This window comes from Labeo rohita, chromosome 13, assembly GCF_022985175.1.
Source record: "Labeo rohita strain BAU-BD-2019 chromosome 13, IGBB_LRoh.1.0, whole genome shotgun sequence".
In the NCBI taxonomy this organism is placed as follows: Eukaryota; Metazoa; Chordata; class Actinopteri; order Cypriniformes; family Cyprinidae; genus Labeo; species Labeo rohita.
Window position 1 is genome coordinate 9575851 of NC_066881.1, and position 25440 is coordinate 9601290.

At 37.9% G+C, this 25440-nt stretch overlaps 1 protein-coding gene across 1 annotated transcript in view; it reads right to left on the reverse strand.

Moving 5' to 3' along the window:
• Nucleotides 1–23638, reverse strand: part of vwc2 (von Willebrand factor C domain containing 2) — a 42679-nt gene extending 19041 nt beyond the window's left edge. The window contains exons 1-3 of the mRNA XM_051126714.1: nt 23405–23638; nt 18238–18988; nt 14187–14316 (exon numbers count right to left, since the gene is read on the reverse strand). Coding sequence (XP_050982671.1) covers nt 14187–14316; nt 18238–18906 — 799 coding nt within the window. The 5' untranslated portion in view covers nt 18907–18988; nt 23405–23638. The remainder of the gene's footprint in view (nt 1–14186; nt 14317–18237; nt 18989–23404) is intronic.
• Between the last annotated feature and the right edge of the window lie 1802 nt (nt 23639–25440).

The following is a 25440-nucleotide window of genomic DNA, read 5'->3' on the forward strand; positions in this document are numbered from 1 at the left end:
TGCTAGATAAGACCCTTCTTTCTCATCTGGGATCATTTAGAGCCCCTTGAAGCTGCATTTAAACTGCATTTTGGAAGTTCAAACTCACAGGCACCATAGAAGTCCACTAAAGGAAGATAATTCATGAAATGTTTTCCTCGAAAAACATAATGTCTTTACGACTGAAGAAAGAAAGACATGAACATCTTGGATGACAACGGGATGAGTACATTATCTCAATTTTTGTTCTGGAAGTGGACTTCTCCTTTAACGTTGTCATGTACATTACCATTCCAATCCCTCTGAGAGTTGTCCTGACAGAAGTTTATATAGTGTTCAACATTTCAAGTTTAATAATGCAACGCAAAAAATATTTATTAGTGTCTAAGCTGTTACTTTACATCAAAACTCGGCTAAGTCGTAACTTACACACAGCTGGTGCAGCCCTGGGAACCTTTTAATCTGTTGAGCTTTCATGTATGAGAAAGATGCCTTTAACATAAATGCATGGCATTTTGATTTCAAACATCTGTTAAATACATACTCCTATCCGAGCGTTTTGCTTTTCAAATCCTGTTCTCCTACTTTCCTGCATCTCCTGGGCATAAAAGACTGGAAAAATAGTGATTCAAAAGAATGTGCAGAGAGCTGGAGGTGCTGTGCATATAAAATCACTGTCCTCTACTTCTCTCCTTCAGTATCGCAGAGAATCAAGCCCCATTACAAACGGATAAAACCATCAGCGCAACAAATCCGGCCGAACATATTCCTCCTGAGGAAGAAAGAAACAGAAGAAGTATTTGAGATGAGCTGAGGCCTGAAAGTGATTTCTAGGGCCTCTCTTAAGCCCCCATGAATATTTCTCCCTCCAATTTTTGCTTTCTCTTTTTTTTTTGGAAAATGCAAGTGATCCCTTTCTCCCCCCAGCAATGTGGATTTTCAGGGTTTGTGGCTCATGCTCGAAATGTTTATTGCAACCTCCTCAGATTAGCAGCGACCCCAGTGTCTGAGCCCTTCAAGAAGAGGGCTTGTTTCCCTGTACGTTGCCAAGGCGATGGCCCACATGAGAGGAGGTCGACAAAAAGGAAAGGGCTGCAGGGAAATAAAAAACATCTCTTCCTGTTTGTAACACATGCAAGGTATTAGTAGAGGTTTTGATTCACCTTAGTGAATCTCTTTAGAGTTCCCTAAAAAGATTTGTTCAGATGCATTCACTGATTTGTTCACAGATTATTCAATTATTTACATCTTTATACCAGTAGGTGTTCATTTACAAAAAAAAAAAAAAAAAAAAAAAAATTACAATGCATGGTCATTGATCATTTATTTATTCAAAAGTCTTCACCCCATTTCTAGCTTTGAATGCAACTGATACACATTCGCAACTAAACAAACACGATCACCCTGTAACAGTTTTAACTGTTGCATGACTTTTATTCAAAATCCTTTAAGGTTGTAATGATGAGCAATGACTGGTGGGTAAATTTCCTTCTCCACTTTCTTCGGAGGCCACTTAAGGTCAAAAACAATGCACCGATGATGACTCATTCAGTGCTGATCTCAGTCGTTCCATGAGCCTTTGAACGCTCTTCAAAACGAGATGCTTCAGTAAAGAAAAATATTCAATGTCAGTGCCAGCGCATGAAATTAAAAGAGAACATTTCCTTCACTTTAAAGATTTGTTCACTTGTTTGTTCAAGAACACTGATTCATTCACAACACCTGTTATGCATAGCTTTATATCTGGGGCATTTCCTCTGAGGAGGCCAAGGAGGAAATATTTCCTCAAAAACTTCATAGTACAAAAATAAAACACACAAATATTACAAATTATAACATAAAGGGAATAAATCACTTGTTTTTCTAAAACACTGTGCAACAGTGACACTAGCAGGTAAAATCTGCATCTCTCTCGCCTCCCCTGAGCCCATTGAGTTTTAACAGACCCCCTAAAGCATGCAGTGGGTTTCTGGGTAATTGAGAATGAATGAGGGAAAGTCATGTTAGTGGAGGTAATGCCTCCATCGTGATATGATTGAAAACAACTGGTTATGTTTGGCTGTGATTGGTTCATGCGATAAATCCTGCCTTGTGTTTGTGTGCATTTCGCATTCATGAATCAATCTGAATGAACAATATAATGGTGTTAATGGCGTCAAAATAAGACTTAAAATGCCCTGAAAACATGATCTGTAGGTTTTTTAGTAAGCATTCAGCTTGTTAAAATGAAAGGTGCATCTCCGCATCTGTGACCAGTGTTTACTAAGTTCTGATTGACCATTCGAAAACAAATTTAATAGTGATTTTATAATTTCAAAATAAAGCAAAATGTAGAAATTAATGACTAATAAGCCAATAAGTGCTCCTTTGCTGCTATCTATTTGTTGTATTTTTTAACTTTACATAAGTGTTTATTTACCACAAAGTATATTGTGTTTGGGCTGGGTGATATGGCAAAAAAATTAAATCTAGATTTTTCCAGAACGTTTGACCGATTATTATAATTATTATTATTTTTACGATTTTTAACTAGTCAACTTGAAAATGTAACTACAACATGATTCAAGTAACGTTTTCTTTATTAACCCTCTAGTTTAAAAAAAAATATTCCAAGTGCAGCACACATGAAGTTGTCAACATGATGTAACTGTTAAACAAATCACTTGTTACATATCTTGCAGAAAATGAACTACAACTACATCTTGTACAAACTTGTTTTATACATATTATATGTTAAAAAATAATAAGAGAGGGAAAAAAATCTCAAAAATCAAGGTAATTCAAAATGACTGAATGTATAACACCAGTAGACTATAATTAACTATAAATGTTCTGTAAAAACAATGAACGGCAGCTTTCAGCCTGTCACCATGATGCAAACATGAAATATCAGATATATAGTAGTAGTTCTTCACAGGTTTTTTATTTGATTGCGCTGCTTTTCCATTGTTTTTTTTATGTAAACATGGACACGATTAACTGTTGCACTTGCACCTTTTGCAGTGTCTAATGCATGAAACGGCTTTCTAAAAACATGGCGCACATAAAGTTCACTCCGATCCTACATGTTTTTCCCACTCCACTGCCCGCGTCACATCTTTGTCAACACAACAGAGCATTCTGTGTTAATGGCATCTTGCGAAATGAGTGCATCACACATGGGTGGTGTTACGTTCCCCTCCTGTCTAGGGGTTTAAGAGGGGAAGTAGCAAAGAAAAAGCAAATAAAAAAAAAAAAAAAAAAAAAACCCCAGCAAGAACACACTTCAATCCCCTGTCCCCGAGTGAAGATGACACCAATTTAGAGGTACAAAAAAAGTAAGGGTTTATTTACAACAAAAGAGACAACAAGTTTAACAAAGAGATAGGGACCCATGGCTCAGGAGAGAGCAAGGCCTAAAATAACAAACAAAACATTCAGCTAACTAATTTTTAGGAGCACCTAACTTACCTCAAATGCCAAAATCATGTGCGCCGACATGCAGTTGGATAATTATTTTCTCTTTATTGTTATCATTGGCATATTGTCAGTGTCTAACTTTTGGTAATATTTCTATTCAAAATTGCCATTCCGTGGCAAAACATTAAATTCTAATTAATCAATAAAATTGCTAAAAGCTCTAATTGTAGTTGCCCCATTAAAAATAACATTTAAATTGGATCATTTTAGAGCTTTAAAGGAGAAGTTCGCTTCCAGAAGAAATAATTTACTCACCCCCCTGTCATCCAAGATGTTCATGTCTTTCTGTCTTCAATCGTAAAGTAATTATGGTTTTTGAGAAAAACATTTCAGCATTTTTCTTCATATAATGGACTTGATTGGTGCCCCGATTTTGAATTTCAATAATGCAGTTTAAATGCAGCTTCAAAGGGCTCTAAATGATCCCAGCCGAGGAAGAAGGGTCTTATCTAGTGAAACGATCTGTTAATTTTTTTTCAGAAAAAAAAAAAAATTGTATACTTTTTAAGCACAAAAGCTCATGTAGCACAGGTTCTGGGATGCACGTTCACATACTACATACTATTGTGGAAAGGTCACGCTGAATGTAGACGGAACTACAGACCCAGTGTTTACAAAGCGAACGCGCAAAGACTAAGAAAGTGCAAGTCAAACAATGTTTACAAACAAAAAGGTACAAAAATGTTGGACGATTCTGAAGTTGTAGGAGAAAATAAGAGTTTTTCACCATACTGTACACAGACGATGAACTTCTCTCCTCACCTCTTATCTGACAAGTTTTCAGGTTTCAATCGTTCGTTCATCACGTGACAGCCCCATAAGCTCAACCAATGCAGTGTGAGCTGGCAAAAGAATTGATTAGTTCATCTCTCGAGTCTTCGGGTTTGAGTCATTCGTTCATCACGTGACAGCCCCATAAAATGAACGAACGACTTGAAAAATATGAAGACTCGAAACAGGTGAACTAATTCCAGTACAGAACCTAATAGGATGTTGCGCATGCGCAACTGAACGAATCACTGCCCGAGATGACTCGTTCTTCCCGAGTCACTTTAAAGATTCGTTCAAAATGAAAGAATCGTTCAAGAACGACTCATCACTAATTCGTAGCATCGTGAACGCGCACCCCAGTGCCTGTGCTACACAAGCTTTTATGATTAAAAAGTATATCACCATTATATGAAGAAAAATCCTGAAATGCTTTCCTCAAAAACCATAATTTCTTTACGACTGAAGACAGAAAGACATGAACATCTTGGATGACAAGGGGGTGAGTAAATTATTTGTAAATAGTTGTTCTGGAAGTGGACTTCTCCTTTAAAGTGCTGGAAATAGTTGTGTGAAATGCTTGAAAGTCATTAATAAAGTGCTTAAATTTTTCTCTCAAAAGGTTGTACAAACCTGAAATGAATAATGTAATAACATTCAACTATGTCTGCCACAACACCTTGGTTATAGTTAGCGTTACTACTTCTGGTTTTCTGAGTATTCTGGGCAGAATTTGAATGACTCTTACTAGATCTTGATTTATTCTGTGGTGAATTTATGCTTATCTCACTGGATCTGGCAGCACTATGCAGTAACAGTGTCGAGAAATCAACTTTGATTCCCGATGTTCTGTACTTGGACAAGTTTGTTTGCATTGTGGTCCGAGCTGTGCAGGTCAAAGGTAGCACAGTTTTCTTGCAGTTTAGTTTAGTTTGCCATTTGATGTTTCTTATATGCAATAGAAATGGCAGTGTTTATGAATCGAACAACATGGTTGTCGCCAATGCTCAGAAAATTTAGTTGCACCAGCAGAAAAAATGGTCGCAGTCTGGAGCCCATTCAAAGATTATATGACCAGTTGATGCTGCTTTTTAATGATCACAGAATTCCTGCTAAAAGCTCATTTAGCCTAAAAGAGGGTCTTGGATCTTTGGGAGTTTGTGATATTGGTGCAGCTTTCTCTATGAACCTTAAAGCAGCAAAAAGCACTCAAAAGAATCACTCAACGCCAAGTTTCTTATTTACTGACAGTCCCCCTCAGTGAGTGAAAAGAACGCGGGAGTGCTATGAATGAATCGGGTTTTTTTTCTACCCCGATCTTTTTGAGTCCCAACATTGCGGCTCCTTGCAGATGTTCTTTGATATTCATGAACAACTGCCTGGGGTGGATATTAGCAATAGCGTTCACTTTCATCTCCCCCCATGGCACTTCCTCAAGTGTCTCCCAGCATACTCCTCCAACAACAGACCCAGGCAGCGCTCTGCACGGGTACATAATACTTCATTCAGAAGCTAAGAAAGAGGTGCTTACCTCTGCTCTTCATGAGCAACAAACAGAGATATCAGCCCTCGTGACTGCTTTATGCACCCTTTGTGCTTTTCACGTGTTAACAACCACTTAAAATTAATGAAACTGTGGCTAACAGGATGAAATGTGCAGGGCGGCCTTGAAGGTGTAGGTGGTCTTGCACTGTGTTTACCGCATTTTCTGCAGGCTGCTGACGCTGGCCGCAGATGAATCAGCTCAATGATGAGGCGTTCTAATGACCGAACAAATTACAAGCATTTACGTCTTTTGAATTGTGTGGTTTCTGTGACCTGAGCTAAAACAGTCGGAGGGGGAGGCTTTTGTAGCGCCTGCTGGGCATGCCGTGGTGAGCGTGAACCGAGCACAAGATTATGATTATGAGAGAAATGCTTGCAACCCATTTAGAAATCGATTCTCCTCACTGCTTCCCCATTCAGTGTCAAGTCTGCCAACCAAAATGAAGACGACAGCCCCCATTTCTACTGCAGCTATTATCATTTCATCCCTTAGACACCACATTTTTCTCAAAGGGCCGCTCTTTCATACAAAGGCGCAGTCAATCAGATGGTAATTGACTCTTAATGGTACCAATTAAATAATCATTCTCCTTTTGATTTATTGGACAAGTCACTTGCACAGAAAGTTGAAAAGTTTTGAGCAAGGGGTCACATTTAGCATGGCTCCTTTAGCCCCTGCTTGTGAATACATTAACCAATGCTAAAAAGAATTTTTCTCAAACGACAGCCATTTGAAATTAGGCGTGCATTATGATGAAATAAATTTGTATATAGCACTTTTTTTCAGTACTTTATAGTACCCAATTATTTTTTGGGGGGAATTATTTACATCTGTTGACAGCTCAACTTGTTGTGAATTTATCTATCTATCCATCAAAAATTTCACCAAGACTGCATTTATTTGATCAAAAACGCAGTAAAAACAGTAATAGTCTGAAATATTTTTGCAATTTAAAATACCTTTTCTATTTGGGCCTATATTTTAAAATGTAATTTATTTCTGTGATGCAAAGATGAATATTTAGCATCATTACTCCAGTCCTTGTCATCACATGATCTTTTTAGAAATCATTCTGATATGCTGATTTAATGTGTATAGGAGAAGTCCACTTCCAGAACAACAATTCACAAATAATTTACTCACCCCTTTGTCATCCAAGATGTTCATGTCTTTCTGTCTTCAGTCGTGAAGAAATTGTTTTCTGAGGAAAGCATTTCAGGATTTTTCTCCATATAATGGACTTCACTGGTGCCCCAATTTTGAACTTCCAAAATGTAGTTTAAATGCGGCTTTTAAAGGGCTCTGAACGATCCCAGCCGAGGAAGAAGGGTCTTATCTAGTGAAATGATCGGTCATTTTTTTCGGGAAAAAATACAAATTTGTATACTTAGCACAAAAGCTCATGTAGCACAGGCTCTGGGATGCGCGTTCACGTACTATTGAATCATGTCGAAAGGTCATGCGCAATGTAGGCTGAACCACAGACCCAGTGTTTACAAAGTGAACGTGCAAAGACTAAGAAAGTGCAAGTAAGTCAAACGCTGTTTACAAACAAAAAGGTACAACGATGTCGGACGATTCTGAAGTTGTAGGAGAAAATAACATGGAGTTTTCCGACATACTCTACCTTTTTAAGCCGGAGTACACAGACGATGAACTTCAAAGACGTGATTCATAGTAGTGATGGGAAGTTCGGATCATTTTACAGACTCAAACCTTTGAGTCTCGTTCAGCAAAATGAACGAATCTTTTTTCGAGTCATTTCGTTCATTTTAGCAAAATCAGCATCACGTGACAGCCCCATAAGATGAACGAACGACTCAAAAAAACCCGAACACTTGACTAATAGGATGTTGCACACGCGCAACTGAACGAATCACTCCCCCGAGACGACTCGTTCTTCCAGAGTCAAGAACAACCCATGGACGCGCATCCCAGAGCCTGTGCTACACAAGCTTTTGTGCTTAAAAAGTATACAAATTTTTATTTTCCGAAAACAATGACAGATTGTTTCGCTAGATAAGACCCTTCTTCCTCGGCTGGGATCGTTTAGAGCCCTTTGAAGCCGCATTTAAACTACATTTTGGAAGCTCGATTTCGGGGCACCAGTGAAGTCCATTATATGCAGAAAAATCCTGAAATGCTTTCCTCAAAAACCATAATTTCTTTAAGACAGAAGACAGAAAGACATGAACATTTTGGATGACAAGGGGGTGAGTAAATTATTTGTAAATTGTTGTTCTGTAAGTGGACTTCTCCTTTAAGAAACATTTATTATTATTACTATTGTCAATGTTGAAAGCTGTACTGCTTAATATTTTTGAGGAAACAGTCTTACATTTTTTTCCAGGATTCTCTGATGAATAGACCAATTCGTAGTAGACATCACAGTTACGTCATTTGCAGCTGTGCGCGCATAGTGGTGGAAGAAGAACACTGGTAACAAGATGATGCAAGTGAAACAGGTAAAACAGGTCAAATCCATGGAATAAGACAAAAAATATATATTTTTGTGCCTTTTGATGCCATTTTTATAGAATACTGTCGTCAAAGACGCTATTTGAAGTTAAACGCAGACATTTAAGTGGACAGACTATGGATGAAAACTGCTATGATTACTCTACTTTTAAAGCATAAATTTGATTTAAACAATATGTCTACATAATATTCACATATGCTTTTCGTAGGGGATGCATTGTGTTAGCCCTACAGTTGCAGCATGACATATAATTTAAATCTATTACTATTAACATTTTACATAACATTTAGTTATTTATTCTCACAATCATTACTTTTTTCTCGCAAATGCAAGTTTATATCTGCTAGTTCGGACTTTATAACTTGTTATAACAATTTAACTCAACAATAGTGAGTTTGTCAATTCTCAGGGGAAATAAGCCAGAGCCGAAAGGGAAAAGAGAGAATGGTGAGTTGTTTTTTCTTATCAGAACTGTGAGATTTAATCTTGGAATTGCAAGAATAAAGTCAGATTTTTGAAATATAAACTCACATTTACCTTTTTTTAATCTTTTATTCCATGGCTCCATAGACTGCCATTTGAAAAACATTTTCTGCAACCAGATAAGCTCTGCCCACAAAAAAAACATCACCACTGTTTGCAAACACTGGATTGGTCTGTAGAAGGTTCAAAAGAACAGCATTTATCTGTTTTTGCAAATAAACTCTACATATATTTTGTAACTGTCTTTACTGTCACTTTTGATCAATTTAATGTGTCCTTAAGTATTAATTTCTTTAAAATAATTTTTAAAAATCATACTGACCCCAAACTTTCGAATGTCTGCCTGTTTGAATTGAATGTTGAATTTGAATTCCACTTCCTTATATTTGATGTGATCTGGGAAAACCCCGTCGGATGTTGCGGTGGGACGTTTTCAGGAAATTTGAAAAAGAGGTTGAATGCCAATTTTTTGTCAAAATTAGGATTTTATCAAATTATTATTCTCTTGTCTATCATCTCTGAAAATATCTTGGCGAAATTCACTTGTTTAGAACGAGCTGCTGAGGTGATTTCCCTTAACACCACAAAAACAGTTAACCTATTAAAATAAACCACGTAACATATAAAGGTGTATCAATGTACATTTTCTGCCAGTCCTTTTTTATTTTTTTTTAATATGTGCAACAACGCAGTCTGAAGTAGCTGCTCACTTAAACGATCCTGCTCGTCTCAATCTGCTCAATGTCAGTGCCCTAAACTATGTTATAATGGATATTTCACATCCAGAAATGAAAGATCGATGAAGTTACTAAAGAGGAGGAGTCACATGACAGTCTGTCTTATGCACAGTGTGCGAATAGTTGCGCTGCACTTTTCTAAATTTAAACATCAAGGTAGGCTGCATTATTTGTGCTATCTAAACATACAAGCGGTGATCAAAAGTCCAGAGACTATGCCCATGATAAACAATGGAAAACAGACATTAGTCTGTTTGTGTAATGATGCAGTATAGCGCTCATGAATTGACAGACAGCTCTCGTTAAACCTGTGAATTTAAAGTGAAACCCGTCTCACTTTGAACCTGTTCTTCTCAAAATTCCATTTCTGAAAATCATTGCTATCAGCCAACCTAAGATAGCCATATCTTTTGTTACGTTAAAGTAACAATAAAAAAAGTTCTGGAAAGGGCTTGAACCCAGCTTTCATATGGTATCCAAACCTAAAAAAGGTTTTCCTAGATCGCATCACATATTTAAATTTGAATTTCAATTTTGCATCCTGTTTGCTACATCAACTGAATGCAAATTCAGGAATTGTAAACAGTGCACAAGCCTGGCATTTTTGCAGTGCTATTAGTCCATTAACATTGGCATAATGTCATTTTGGCTCCAGAGTGATCAGTCATGACATTTACAGATCAAATGACTGGCCTGTCAGAATTGACTCTGCACCCGATTTGAAATCGTGTACTTCCAAGAGTTCCAATGTCAGTCGTTAAAAAATGCCAATGGCCTCCTTGGTGTACTCCTGTCAAACGCTAAGTTTGTGTATGTGATTATTATCCTCATCAGACGCCGTGTTAGAACTAGCTGTCACAGCCGGCACCCATCCTACGGTGTCACCGCGCGAAGCTTTGAAGTCTTACTTTTTGAAGAGTGCAAATCTCATGGGGTCAGAGCATCTGGCTGCCTCTTGCACTGCATCTGTGCAGGAGTCTTTGTACCTCAGACATTCACAGCGAAAGCCTCAGAGGTGCCACCCATAGCACTCGTGTCTCTCTGTGATCCACCCCCACAAGACATGCGCAGGAACCACAGGAAACACAAACAGAGTATTAGAGTGATTTTATCTATCGAAACAATTCCGAGATGAAATCAAATTGCAGACTACCTGGCAAGTGCGACGAAACCGAGACGAGCCGTGGTATTACGGCACGCCGTGAAATCACTAGGCGGCTGTAATCTTGTGCGTTGAGCAGAAATGTTTCCAATCCATCATAAAACCATACAGCTTGACTGCCTGAGTGTGCACATACATTTGTAAAACTGTTTGAATTCGCCACGGCACGACTTGATGAAATTGGCCCGCTGTTGTTCCTTGGATTCCATCTCACGGCCAAACACCAACTGAGATATTTGATCGGGGAGTCTTGGCAGCATCTCAGCAAATGCCAAGATGATTCATTTAAACATGTGTGCTCTTTAAAATAATTGCCCCACATCACCCTTCCCCCCATTGTCCACACTACGCTGAGAGTTTAGATGCCGAGTCAGAGATCCATTTACCAAGTCATCATTTCTTTTCTGCTGAAGGAGGCAGCGTGGCTGCCGGTGCCATATTAGATCAGGATCCAGGCATACACAAGAAGCAACAGTCTTGGACATGCTGTCTAAAAGCATCTCAAACAGCTCTATATAACCCACACTGATTCAGAAAACTTCTCCCAAGACATTGTAATGTGTTCCAATCACAGAACACTCACACACTAACCCGAGGTCACCGCTTTATTTTCCCTCCCCCCGTCTGAAAAACACTCCTCTGGCCAAAAAGAGAACAACAGCAAGCACAAGGCGGACAAAAGGTCTGTTCACAAACCTAGTGAGTTGCCTCACTGCCTGCTGTCTACATAGGCAGCATCACATAAATAGCGTTCCTCATTCGAATGATTTCATTAACACATGATGAACACATGCTATGCTAACAGAACAATCATTTTATTTACACTAAACTGTATTTTATTTGTAAGACTTTACAACGAGGATCAACTTGTTAACATTGGTTAAAGAGACAGTTCACCCAAAAATGAAAATTCTGTCATTAAAGGATTACTCCACTTCCAAAATAAAAATTTCCTGATAATTTACTCACCCCATGTCATTCAAGATATTCATGTCTTTCTTTCTTCAGTGGCAAAGAAATTATGTTTTTTTGAGGAAAACATTCCAGGATTTTTCTCCACATAGTGGACTTCTATGGTGCTCAACGGACTGAAGGTTGAAAACACAGTTTCAAAGGGCTCTACACGATCCCAGCCAAGAAATAAGGGTCTTATGTAATGAAGAATGTACAAATTATATATTTTGTTCAATACAGTTAGGGTATGCCGAAAAACTCCCATCTCATTTTCTTCCCCAACTTCAGAATCATCCTACAGTTTTATGCGAAGGTTTGGGAAGAATCTGTGAAAATGTGAATAATTTTAACAAAATAAGAGCGATCATACAAAATGCATGTTATTTTTTTATTTAGTATTGTCCTGAGTAAGATATTTTATATTAAAGATTTTTACATATAGTCCACAGGACAAAAAAATAGCTAGAATTATTAAAATAACCCCCTTTTAAAGTTTGGGAACCCTTGGTTCTTAATACTGTGTGTGGTTACCTGGATGATCTACGACAGTTTTTTTGTTTTGTTTTGTGATGGTTGTTCATGAGTCCCTTGTTTGTTCTAAACAGTTAAACTGAGCACTGTTCTTCAGAAAAATCCTCTAGGTCGTACAGAGTTTTCCAGCATGTTTTTCATATTTGAACCCTTTCCAGCAGTGACTGTATGATTTTGAGATCTATCTTTTCACACTGGGAACAAATTAGGGACTCAAACGCAGCTACTAAAAAAGGTTCCGACATTTACAGATGCTCCAGAAGGAAACATGATGCATTAAGAGCCGGTGGGTGAAAATTTTTGAACAGGATGAAGATGTCCAAATTGTTCTGATTTTGTTGAAATTTCTTTTTTTTCCATTTAGTACTGCCCTTTGGAAGCAACAGAAGATATTTGCATGTTTCCCAGAAGACAAAATAAGTACAGTTTACCTTGATTTTCAAATTCAAAAAGCTGTCACCCCCCGTCTCGTGTGCATCATGTTTCCTTCTGGAGCATCATTGAATGTTTAAACCTTTTTTAACAGTTGTGTTTAAGTTCCTCAGTTGTCCTCAGTGTGAAAAGATGGATCTCAAATTCATACAGTCACTGCTGAAGATGCTAGAAAACTCAAGAATCTGCAGGACCTGGAGGATTTTTCTGAAGAACAGTGCTCAGTTTAACTGTTCAGAACAAACAAGGCACTCATGAATAACCATTACAAAACAAAAAAACATTGTAGATCATTATAACAGAATTAAGAACCAAACTTTTAAAGGGGGTTATTCATTCAGAAATCCGAAAGCCTTCTGCATAGACACCAGCACAACTGACACATCCAATGCCCAGAAAAGTAGTAAGGACATAAAATAGTCTGTGACATCAGTGGTTCAACTGTAATTTTTTTATGAAGGTATGAGAATACTTTTAGTGTGCAAAGAAAACAAAAATAATGACTTTATTCAACTTTATTCAACTCTTCTGCCTGTCTTTGACATGCATTCACGAGAATACCATGACACATAAACGTGTCAGTTGTGTTGCTGTCTATGCAGGGTCAGAAAGCTCTTGATTTCATCAAAAATATCTTAATTTGTTTCTGAAGATGAGGTTTGGAACGACATTAGGGTGAGTAATTAATGACAGAATTTTCATTTTTGGGTGAACGATGCCTTTAACTATTGTTTATAAAATATATCTTATTGCAAAGTGTTACCATTTTATTAATACTTTTTCCATACTGAATGACCATTTTGAATCCGTCTTGGATTTGTTTTGTTTTGTCGAGGTCAACACATTGCCTTACAGGGTTGCCTTCTCTGCAAAATAGACACGTAATGCACTGCTTAAGAATTTGTCCAAAAGAAGGTATCTCCTCGTGGAACAACCTTCTTGTCGGGAGCGTGCCGAGCATCTCTTAAAATGCTGCTTCTGTACGGAGCTCACTAGATTTTGTAACAGAGTAAAAAAAGGCTGCCGTGCAAGGGTGCTTTTCATGTAGAGTGGCTTTGAAAATACTTCCTTCTCTGCTTCTCCGCTTTGACGAGAGAGTACATTTATGTACCTTATACTTCAGTATTTGCAGGCAAATGGAGGAAAAAAACGTGTAAAAGTTTAATCATCTGTGCCCTAGGGCTGGAGAAAGCAGACTGCAACCGAAACACCTGCCTGCACTAATCACCTCACCTCCTGGAAACAAGCAGAGCAACTTTGCAGGTTCATTAGCGCTATTGCCATCTGAATAATGCATACCGGCTACTATCTTAAACAAAGGCCTGCAGACAAATATGATCTCCTTGGGTTTGCATCATCTCACTGAGGTAAACTGGCTATTATAGAACAATAAAATGGACGCACACGTAGGCCATATGAGAGGCGGTGAGATCTGCGGCTCCGTGCATGCTTTCTCTGAATTTTCTTTGTGGTATGGTAATTGGGTGAAGTGGACAGAAGTCTCTGTGGTCATTTTAGAGAAGCGATTCTAACCCACCTCTCTCTCGCTCCTGGGGGACACAGCAGGGGTTCTGCGGTTCAGGGGATGGCGGTTTGAGAGGTATGAGGAGGAATAACAGAGAAAGAGAGAAAGGCTGGAAGAACACGACCACTTACCGCTCTTACACACCGGGCAGCACTGGTCAGGCTCATATTCCGGATCAACACACTCTGTCTGTGGGCAAGCTGACACCGAACACAGAACCTCTCCGCTGGGCTCACAACGGCACTTCTCGCATGGAGACACCTGAAAACACAGGCGAATGAGAAACAAAACCTTCCGTGGTGACATTTGTTATATTGATGTGAGGTTTAATCATCAGAGGAAGAACAAGCGCTCTGATTTGGGGAACTGATGAGTGTTCAATTTAATTGATGAGCATGCTCATACAATCCTGCCAATCACAGCACTTGGAGTATATTAACAATGCTTACCTAATTCCTTCTGGCAATTCCTCTGGCATTGCTCATCTCCCTTCCTTTCTTTCCATATTTATGTCCATGGGGAACTCTGAGTCGTGCCTTACGCTCGAGCCCATTCATTATGGATGAATATCAATACCTGTCTACTTTTTTGAGTGATTCTTCAACTACAGGCACTTTAGGTCCCAAGGGCTGATTTTCATTAAAACTTTTTTCCCCCCATTTTGTTACATGAAGGTCATATTAAAACTGTCTCGGAAACTTTTTAGCATGCCTTCGTCTATATTTGCTAGATTTTGGCCATTCATATTAAGATTTTATGGTTTTATCCTCTTCTCAGACCTAGGCTTTTGATCTTAAAATATGAGAATCCATTGTATCCAATAAAGTGTGAAACAAAAACCATTTCTAGTTTTAATGTGCGTAAATAATTTAGTAAGTTCAGTTTGTTAACATTAGGAAACTACATTAGTTCATGTGAGCCAACAATGAAAATACTTCTAAGACATGATTAAAAACATGTCAGTATTAAAAGTTGTATCTAAATATTTGACCCAGGACCACAAAACCTGTCATGAGCATCAATTATTTTTAGATTTATTTTGAGAATTTGAAGCTTTCCACTGATGCATGGTTTGTTAGGACAGGACAATACTTGGCTGAAATACAACTATTTGAAAATCTGGAATCTGAGAGTGCAAAAAATCTAAATATTGAGAAAATCACCTTTAAAGCTGTCCAAATTAAGTCCTTGGCAATGCATATTACTCATCAATAATTAAGTTTTGATATATTTATGGTAGGAAATTTGCAAAATATCTTCATGGAACATGATCTTTACTTAATATCCTAATGATTTTTGGCATAAAAAAAGAAATCGATAATTTTGACCCACTATGTATTGTTGGCTATTGCAACAAATATACCCGTGCTACTTAAGACTGGTTTTGTGGTCTAGGGTCATATATTGGGATAACATGACCTAACAATGAACAGTTGTACTTTTACTAACTACTGTTAACAAAAACGCCTCTAGTAATACTGTGTTTTTTATGAGTTCCAGTCCATTTTAAGCCAGCATTATATATATATATATTATAAAACAATAGTTGACTTAAATAAAATAACCCAGTATGTTTGGTAAAATCATTTAACCCAACCAGCTGGGTCAAAATAACCCAGCATGTGTTCTGTCCAGTATTTTCCCAGCGCTGGGTTGCCAAATAACCCAAGCTGTTGTTTTGAGCATTTTTTAGAGTGTATGCACAAAATCTTGAATTTTTAAAAGTTCATTTCCAGTATAAAAATCCCCTGATAATTTACTCACCCCCTTGTTATCCAAGATGTTCATGTCTTTTTCTTCAGTCGAATAGAAATCAAGGTTTTTGAAAAAAATATATATATATATTCCAGGTTTTTTCTCCATATAGTGGACTTCAATGGGGATCAACAGGTTGAAGGTGAAATTGCAGTTTCAGTGCAGCTTCAAAGAGCTCTACACGATCTAAGCCGAGGAATAAAGGTTTAATCTAGCAAAACAATAGGTCTTTTTTTTATTTAAATTTCTATACTTTTTAACCACAAATGCTTGTCTTGAATTAGATCTGCAATGCACATCCGCAACTTCACGCATTACATAATCACGTTGGAAAGATCATGTGTCGGTAATTCTTCGTCGTTCTTCGTGTACTCCAATTCAAAAAGGTAGGGTAGGGTGAAAAACTCCATCTCATTTTCTCCTCCAACTTTCTCCTCCAAATTTGTCCAACATCATAGTTTTACCTTTTTTTGTAAAGGCATTTGACTTTCTTGGCTTGTTCACTTTGTAAACACTGGATTGGTACTTCCGCCTACATCACGAGTGACCTTTCCAACGTGATTACGTAATGCATGAAGTCGAGTGTAATGCAAGCATTTGTAGTTAAAAAGTGTATAAATTGTACATTTTTTAGAAAATGACTGACGTTTCACTAGATAACAACCTTATTCCTCGGCTGGAATCGTGTAGAGCCCTTTGAAGCTGCATTGAAACTGCAATTTGGACCTTCAACTCATTGATCCCCTTTGAAGTCCGCTATATGGAGAATAATCCGGTATTGCTTCCTCAAAAACTTAATTTCTTTTCAACTGAGAAAAGAAAGACATGAACATCTTGGATGACGTGTGTCTATGATACATAAAATGCTAGCTATGAAATAAGCCTTAGTAGGGGAAAGAGTCTGCCATTTTATTCCATAAATGTTTAAAATGTCATTTCCACCACCATGATTTGCATGAATGGTGATTTCATATGTAGTGGAAATTATGGTTCAGGGAATTTTGCAGTGATTCATGTACATATACTGTTGGACATCGTTAGAAGACAAATTAAATCAAGTAGCAAATTCTAAAACAGTTTCATTTTTAAAAAATCACAGCAAAAGTGCTTTGCTGAAGAAACAGCCATGTGCATTTTATGAACCTGAACCGTGATAAATTTAGAGTCTTTCTGTCACACAGTGGATTTCTCAAGCATTCATGTGACTCCACAGACGTCTCAGAAATCACATACTGTGTATATGAGCAAACGATCAGTTTTGCTCACTGCTTCTTCTCTGCTTCCGAGCATAACATACAAAAGACTTTTCTGGCATTAGCATTTCTGTAAAAAGAACCTCCTGCACACAGTATCTCCTGAGACAATCTTCAGCGAATCAAACAGAGGACAATGTGTCACCTCCAATTGTGATGGAAAATAAAAAAAAAATTCACAGGGGGTTTCTAAAATTGAAAAGTTCAACAGAGGCGAGCACGGATTCGTTCGGCGGCTCCCCCTGAGAGGCTCGCATTGTGGGACTAAACAGATATGATACCGGGACTCATTTCGTTCTGCCGTGGGTTTAATTGTTACCTTTGCGGTCTGCATATGCATTAGGTGCGGCTGAGCAGAACCAATAAATTCAGTGCTTGGTCATTACCACTCTTTGTGAAAAGCGCTTATGCTGACTCCTGCATTAATAAATCTCACTGCTCGCCATAAAGCTCAGGTGTTTTGGATAAGGACTCCAATGACACAGGAGGAGGAACCAATGAAAATTGAATCAAGAGCATAAGCTGTAGAAGCAGCTAATGGCTTTGGCTACACTGTGGGGCGAGACACGCAGTTCAAAAAGAATCATTTGTGCACCTGCTGCTAACTCTGAAACTGATGACACGCGTTTTTCACTAAAGGCGAAATTAGAGAGCATCATAATAAGGCCTTACTGGGGGGAAAAAAGCCTGTCTTCTTCTCTTACATAACAGCCTAAGCAAGATAAGTCACCATTAGTTGTGCATAATAATTGAACTCTTCACACTTTCACAGCACAAAATGCAGGAAAAACAATATTTTATCTTGTCGCGAGCCTCCTCCCTGGGGAAAGACTGGGGCTGAGGAAGAGTGATGGATTAAAAATGAAAAAAATGTGCAATTTTGAAATCTCATTTTTGGCCTGCTGGAATCAATACATAATCAAGACATGATGTGCACGCATTAGATTTCTTCAACTGGACAGAAAACTCCACTGGACCACAAAAATTCAATTCCACTCAATAATGAACAGAGATTCAAAGGAGTAAAGAGCTAAACGCAAAGACTTCACATAATCTGCCATAAAATAAAGGTCACTCTGGCACTCCTGACACCATTGAATACAGACCAAAGAGAAGAATAAACCTAGTTACAGCTGGCATATGGATAATGAAGCACTTAATGTGTTAGTCTAACCTTAAACTCCTCCAGAGACGAGTAGATCTTTCCTCGAAATTCACAGTAGTTCTTCTTCTCTTTGCACTGCGGGCAGCACTGGCTGGTGTCGACACGCAGGCAACGAGGGTGAAGTTTTGGACACTCCGGTTGTGCACACAAAGGACCTTCGTCTGTGCACAAGCATGGGCAGGTGGAAGGTCCCGGGGTGAATTTCTCCCCAATGGCGAACACAAACCCGGTTTCGTCCATGCAACCTTTCCCCCTATAATCGGGGTACGCATACTCATCGATCGCATCCAGAGAGGCATTGGCCTCTTCCGTCGGCGCCTCTTCGGTTTGCTTGAGCGATTCTTGCTCACCCCAGGCTTCGAGGGTTTTACCCTGCAGTTTGGACCCTCGCCTCAGTGAACTCATGTTGGGTCTGGTCCTGCTAGAACTGGATTTGTTCCCACCCTTGATCCCCTCCAGTTCAAGGTTATTCAGCTCCTCCAGACGCTGCTTTGCACCGGGGCTCAGCGTGCCCTCCTTGGCCTGGGTCAGAACGCGCTCCAAGCGCTCTTTCTCCCCTCCCTCTGGCACCGACACAATGGGATTGCCCCGTGCGCTCGTATACAAGAGCCAGCTAACAAAGATAAGTCCTGTTGTCATGGCAGCTGAGTGAAGCATCTCACTCCTCTCCACCAGCATAAAATGATGGGACTGCACCTGGACTCACATTACAATCCTCAAATTGCAGGTAAAGTCTAGTACAGCAGAAGCATCGTCACATCTGTAAAAGAAACAACATATAGAGTTCAGCACCATGGACAGGGACAATGCAATGTTATTGTTCATCGAGGTCCTCTTGGGAAGTTCATATGTGACCCTGGACCACAAAACCAGTCATTAGGGTCAGTTTTATGAAACTGAGATTTATACATCATCTGAAAGATAAATAAATAAGATTTCCATTGATGCATGGTTTGTTAGAATAGGACAATATTTGCTAGAGAATCACCTTTGAAGTTGTCCAAATGAAGTTCTTAGCAATATTACTAATCAGAAATTAAGTTTTGTTATATTTACTGTAGGATATTTACAAAATATCTTCATGGAACATGATCTTTACTTAGTATCTTAATGATTTTTGTCATAATAGAAAAATGTGTATTTTTGGCTATTGCTAAAAATAGTGCTACTTAAGACTGGTTTTGTGGTCCAGGGTCACATATATACGAGTTGGGAAGTCTGGTGCTTTCAACTCACTTTGGTTGGATCAATATGGTGATGTACCTTTTCTTACATCACCATATTGATCCAATATGATGATGAGATTTGCATGTTATGATTTAATTGATTTATGAAGGTGCTGCTGATTGAACTGATATATATTTAGAATTGCATAATGTTGTATTTTGTACCAACTTCAACAAATTTACAGTTAATACAGATGCTGCACACATTGCATCCAACATATTTTCTCAAAGACATGCTCCCAACTTTGAAATCGGGGGCTTAAAAAATTATTTTTCCACTCGCAGTTACGACTTTGTGGTTGTGTTTCTGGTTGTTCAAGTTATAAATATGATCTTTCAGACACGACGTGAATGCATCACCAGTCGGAGAAGTTGGCTACAGCAGCTATTAAACAAGTGACCCAAAATCAATTCTCTTAAGGAGTGCAGCACTATAGAAACAGTGATCTTCAACACTGCTTTAAAAACCCATTCAATGATTCTTCAGTCAAGGTAATCGTGCAGGCTTTAAAAACAACTCTGTGCTTCTGTAGATTTCATGAAAATATAATCCATAAATTGTATTTAACAAAGTCATGTTCTTGTTTTACAAAGACGACTGAAATAATAGCTACTTACTGACAACTAATGAGCATAATCATTCAGTGATTCCAATAAATTGACAAAATCCAACACAAAGTGAATAAGCTTTCCTAAATTTACAAGCATTGCCTGTCTAAATGTTGATTTTGCTCATAATCCTGTTTTCAGCAATTTTTTTTTTTTGATTCAGACCCATTTGCTGTCTTCCCAGTGTGCCTAGAGTAAGAATAATTATGATTGCATTGTTTGACTGTTTAAATTTGTTGTTGCAGTTGATTTTTCTTTTGTTTTTTAGTCATGTTTATAACCTGTTGCCTGGATGGATTTGTTTCACTATGAACAATTAGCTATCGTTAGCCTTGTTATGTTTCATGTACCAAGGTCTGTGAGTAATTTAAAGTATTAAAAATGAATGCTTTTTTATTTTATAAGTGTTTGTGCTGTGAATGTTTATGTGATGTGGTCAACAGACAAAGCCCTTTTCTCTTAGTCACTTGTACATTACAAATAAATGAGAAATACAGTACAAGAAGATCGTGTTACTTAATCTAAATAAATAATTGTTAGTAATATTTTTAAAACATGATCTTTTTTTATCCACTTAACTCTATTTGATCTATTTGTAGAATTATTCACTTTTTAGAAGCTGATTTGATTAATTCTGAATTCTAAGCTAAGTTATATGTAATGTTTTGCCATAATTTTAAGTAAAAGTAATGCAAACGGTACAGAATATCACCTAAAATAGAAAATAACCAAAAATATATATAATTAATGAAATCATTTCTTTACTCTTTTTTTTGAAGTGATATACAACTTTCCCATGCTGGAAACGTGTGAAGGCTGACTGCCTCGGGTGTAATCACACATAGCGACAGCAATCTTCCAATCGCACCTCCACGCATCAATTTTCACGGGGGTGATGGACACGAAAGTAAATTGCCTCAAGGGAACTTGAGTCACAAGCACTTCAATAACTCCTCTATTCTCCGTCCAGCTAAGCGCAATCAATTCACTTCAATTGAATCTGTTAAATGACACAAAGAGGTTAATCGTGAAATAGATTTAAGATGGGGAGAAAGCGATCGGTGGAAAAAATATTTAAGAAATATCACACAAGCATGATCGCTGTTGTGCTGAATATCAGCATGGCTTTAATTATGGTATAAGCATGGCTGCAGGTTATCACAACTATGCTATTATGAAACTGACAACGAAACGGAAGTAGCGACACGTCTTTTCTTACATCTGGTGATATATGTTCAAATGTAGTGGGTTATCAAAAAAGTATAAATATCAAAATATAGGGTGGGGACCACAAACTGATATCATTATATCCACCAGTTCTTGATTTTGATGTTGAAATGTAGGCATCGAACTCAAAAGTGGAGGTACATGAATGTGAACTTCCAGGGGAATAATGATGGAGAAGTTCTGCATACATAACCAGAAAGACATTTGTCATTTAGAGTTATTATATTCTAATATAAACATTACAAGGTCAATTTAAAGAAACATGTAAGAGTAATAACATGCATTTAGAATGCCCATTTTATCAATTTTAACAATAACAGACAGATTGAACTACAGAAATTATATATATATAACTTATAGGCCTACTACATTTACATCGTGTTCTACAATTCAGTTAGTGTTAGTCGTTAATATCAACTTATTTTAGTAAATATTATAACATTTTAGTTTAGTTTAGTTTTAGTTAAAATTGGGCAGTTCGTATATGTGACCCTGAACCACAAAACCAGTCTTAAGTCGCTGGGGTTTATTTGTAGCAACAGCCAAAAATACATTGTATGGGTCAAAATTATTGATTTTTCTTTTATGGCAAAAATCATTAGTAAATTAAGTAAATATCATGTTCCATTAAGATATTTTGTAAAATTCCTACTGTAAATGTATGAAAATTTAATTTTTGATTAGTCATATATATTGTTAAGAACATTATTTGAAGAACTTCAAAGGCAATTTTTTGCACCCTGATTCCTGATTTTTAAATAGTTGTATCCCGGCCAAATATTGTCCTATCCCAACAAACCATACATCAATGAAAAGCTTATTTATTCAGCTTTCATATAATGTATATGAAATATAAATTTTGAAAAAGTGACCCTTATGACTGGTTTTGTGATCCAGAGTCACATATTTTTTCTCTGTCAACTAAAATAGTTCCACAAGAAGCCAAACCATACGCGATTTAAGCCGCAAAGCGATTTACAAAGTAAAAACCGGACTGGAACCTAAATGTAAAATGGATTGGAGGGCAAAGCGCGTTAGTAATACTCACCCGTCTCCAACTCCACTCCAGGTTTTTACATTTTCACGCGTGAGAGAAACCGTTAAGAGCGAACACGAAGTGTGTGAAAACATCGAAACTTATTTTTTGGAAAACCAGATCCTCGCTACAGGTAAAATTACACAACCGCTTTTGGATTGGTGATAAGACACCAAGGCTCCTGGTATGTATGTATGTATTTATTTATTTATCCTTTTATTTCATCAACTCCATCCACTTTGGCCGCCACATACCGTAGTGCGAAGGCCGCGAACACAAACTGGCTGAGCAATAAACGTTTAGCTCTTTTATAAGCCGCTCGGCCAAACAAATTAAATGGCCAGAAAGAATTGTGGTACAATTGTGGTACTATTAAACAACGAACAGCTTAATGAGGGGGGTAAAATCGAGGAGGGAAAGGCTGAGTGGGAAAATATGACATCAAACAAGATGTACAGTAACTCATGAAATGTAAAACACTAAATTTCAGACAAAAACAACATTATTAATTGCTAATCTAAAGTAGGATTACTGCATAAAAAGCCATGCATGTAGCTATCTCAACTCCAGTCCCTGTGGGCTGTGGAGCCTGTTGATGCAATGCACAGGTGCTCTTCACAGCATCGTTCACATCCACTCGAAAATCACATCTTCAGCCTCACGTTTAACCACAGAAAGTCTAACATCTCTGCTGCAAAATCACTTTAATAACTGAGGCAATCATGTGGAGTTAAAGCTGAGAATGAGAAAAAGAGGCGTAACGTTAGATAATGATGCGACACAAAGCAGATACAAAACCACTGCCTGCGCTGTAATAGAAGCTATTAACCTTAACATTCATATCACCCACATAAGTTAATCAACGTAACGCAACCCAAAGAAAAGCGTTTACAGAAAGCAAACCTAACGAGGAGTCTATTTTATCCATTTCATACTTCACTCTGCGCCCGTAAATATCAGTTCTGGGCACGTTTAAGCCTATCGGTCAATGCAGAACAGTATGTAGACTCTTCTTAAACGTTTAGCTGCAACTTTATAATGTCATTTAGAGGCGTTCAAACAGACTAGATGTTCATACCTGCATCTTTCCGTCGGTGTGGTTGTTGTGTTGTGTAGATAGTTGTCACACAGTTGATATCGATGCTCGTTCATCAGTCTCCGCACACTCCACATCACCTCACAGCTGCACTCGGGAAATAAGAAATTGAGTTCAAATGGTGCCACTAACAAGCACGTCGGGGCTGTTAATGTCTCCTCAGCTCTTGCCGGGGAACTGAAAGAAAGGAGTGGACTCTTCAGCACCAGTGACAAAAAAAAAAGAAAAAAAAAAAACATAAACCGGCAGACTTACGTCACATGGTGAGGAGTTTAATGAAAATAGCGCGTCACCTTTCCCACCACCAGGTGGCACATTCCCTTACTGGACTCACAGACAATTCACTGTGTGATTAATCTTTCGTTCACGTTGTTTTGACAGAGCCTATCCATTCTCAGATCCGTCTTAAGATGTGCGATGAGCGTGTCTGTTTTCCTGATTGCTGCGTTGGCCTTGATCGCGAGATACTGAGGACAAAGAGACGTCTGAATGTGCAGGTATAAAACTGATGAAAATCCACTCGAGGATTGAACTTTTCTCCCGCGATTTGTACTGATTCCGTTTGTTTGCAGTTGCAGTGTGATGTGATTTTGAGAGTGAAATCAGAATACACACACATATCGAGTTTTTATATTAAGGTTGTGACTAGGGTTGTAACGGTATGAGATTTTCATGGTATGATAATCGTCTCAGAAAATATCACGGTTTCGCGGTTTTGTGGTATACGGTATTAAACTATCATTATTATTATTATAATATCCATAACTTTGATGGGTTGTCTGATATAATTGGTCTGGATTCTATAATTCAATACAATATATATTATTGAAAATGCAATCAGATGAAATGTAACAACTTTTGTTTCTCTACACGAGAGGTTTACTAAATTAAAACATGGGCAAAAAAGCTATGCACAACAGTAATATATTTCAGTCATTACTTCTTCAGGCTAAACCAAACTTTTTTTTTTTGACAGGTTGTACTAAACACCTATGAGTTTTCAGTTAGTGTATTTGATGATTATTCTTTTAAATAAAATTATAAAATGATCATTAAGTGTTCTCTGAGAGTAGCTCTGGATATGTTCATGTGTTCACGTCTTCACATAGTGAGTGAGACAGCAGACGCTTTAAAAACCATGAGCATCATGCGTACTTGAGTGTGTACTAGATCTACTAGGCGAAACGGCGCTGCTCATTCATACAGAGACACAGAATATAGAATTACAATATATGGCAGCCTTTTTGCGCTGTATATTCACAGACACGCACATCGTGATTTGATTTACTGCACAGCTATATTTTGATTTATTCATCCATCTATCTATCTATCAAATTGCATTTTACGTGGCATCTGTATCATACTGTAATTGACTCCAATTGCATGACTGGATTCCGGGATTCCCTCTGCATCACAGAAATAATACGGCTTTAAGTTATAAATGGAACTTACCTTTATCTTTACGGAGGGATGGTGTTCGCGAATATGGGAGAACATGTTCGACGTATTTCCTCCTTTTGCGGCCACTCTTCGTCCACATTTCTTGCAAACTGGATATCCATCTTCCACGATCATTTTTTGGATACCCAAAATATTCCCATACTGCAGATTTTAATTTTTTTTTTCGGCGGGAGATAGAGATTAGAATTTGCAGCCTCTGTATTGGACATTTTCGCCGCTGTGCAGGTATGGGTGGAGTCTAAGCAGTCAAGCGGAAAGAAGTTGCATATACACAGCAGCGCGGGTGAGATCTGGTTTAAAAAATTTTTTTCAAAACCGCGGATAAGCAAATGTGCATGATATGATAATCGTACATGTCAATATCACAATAAACCGCCATACCGGTATATCGTTACAGCCCTAGTTGTGACATTTGTTAAACCTAATCCTGACGAAAACCTGTTGGTATCAGTAGATTTAAAAATTATTGATTTAAAGTGGTCACTTCTCAACATGTTGAGACTTAAGTTGTTTCTGTGTAACTCTGATTATAATGACTGCAGAGTAACCTATCCACA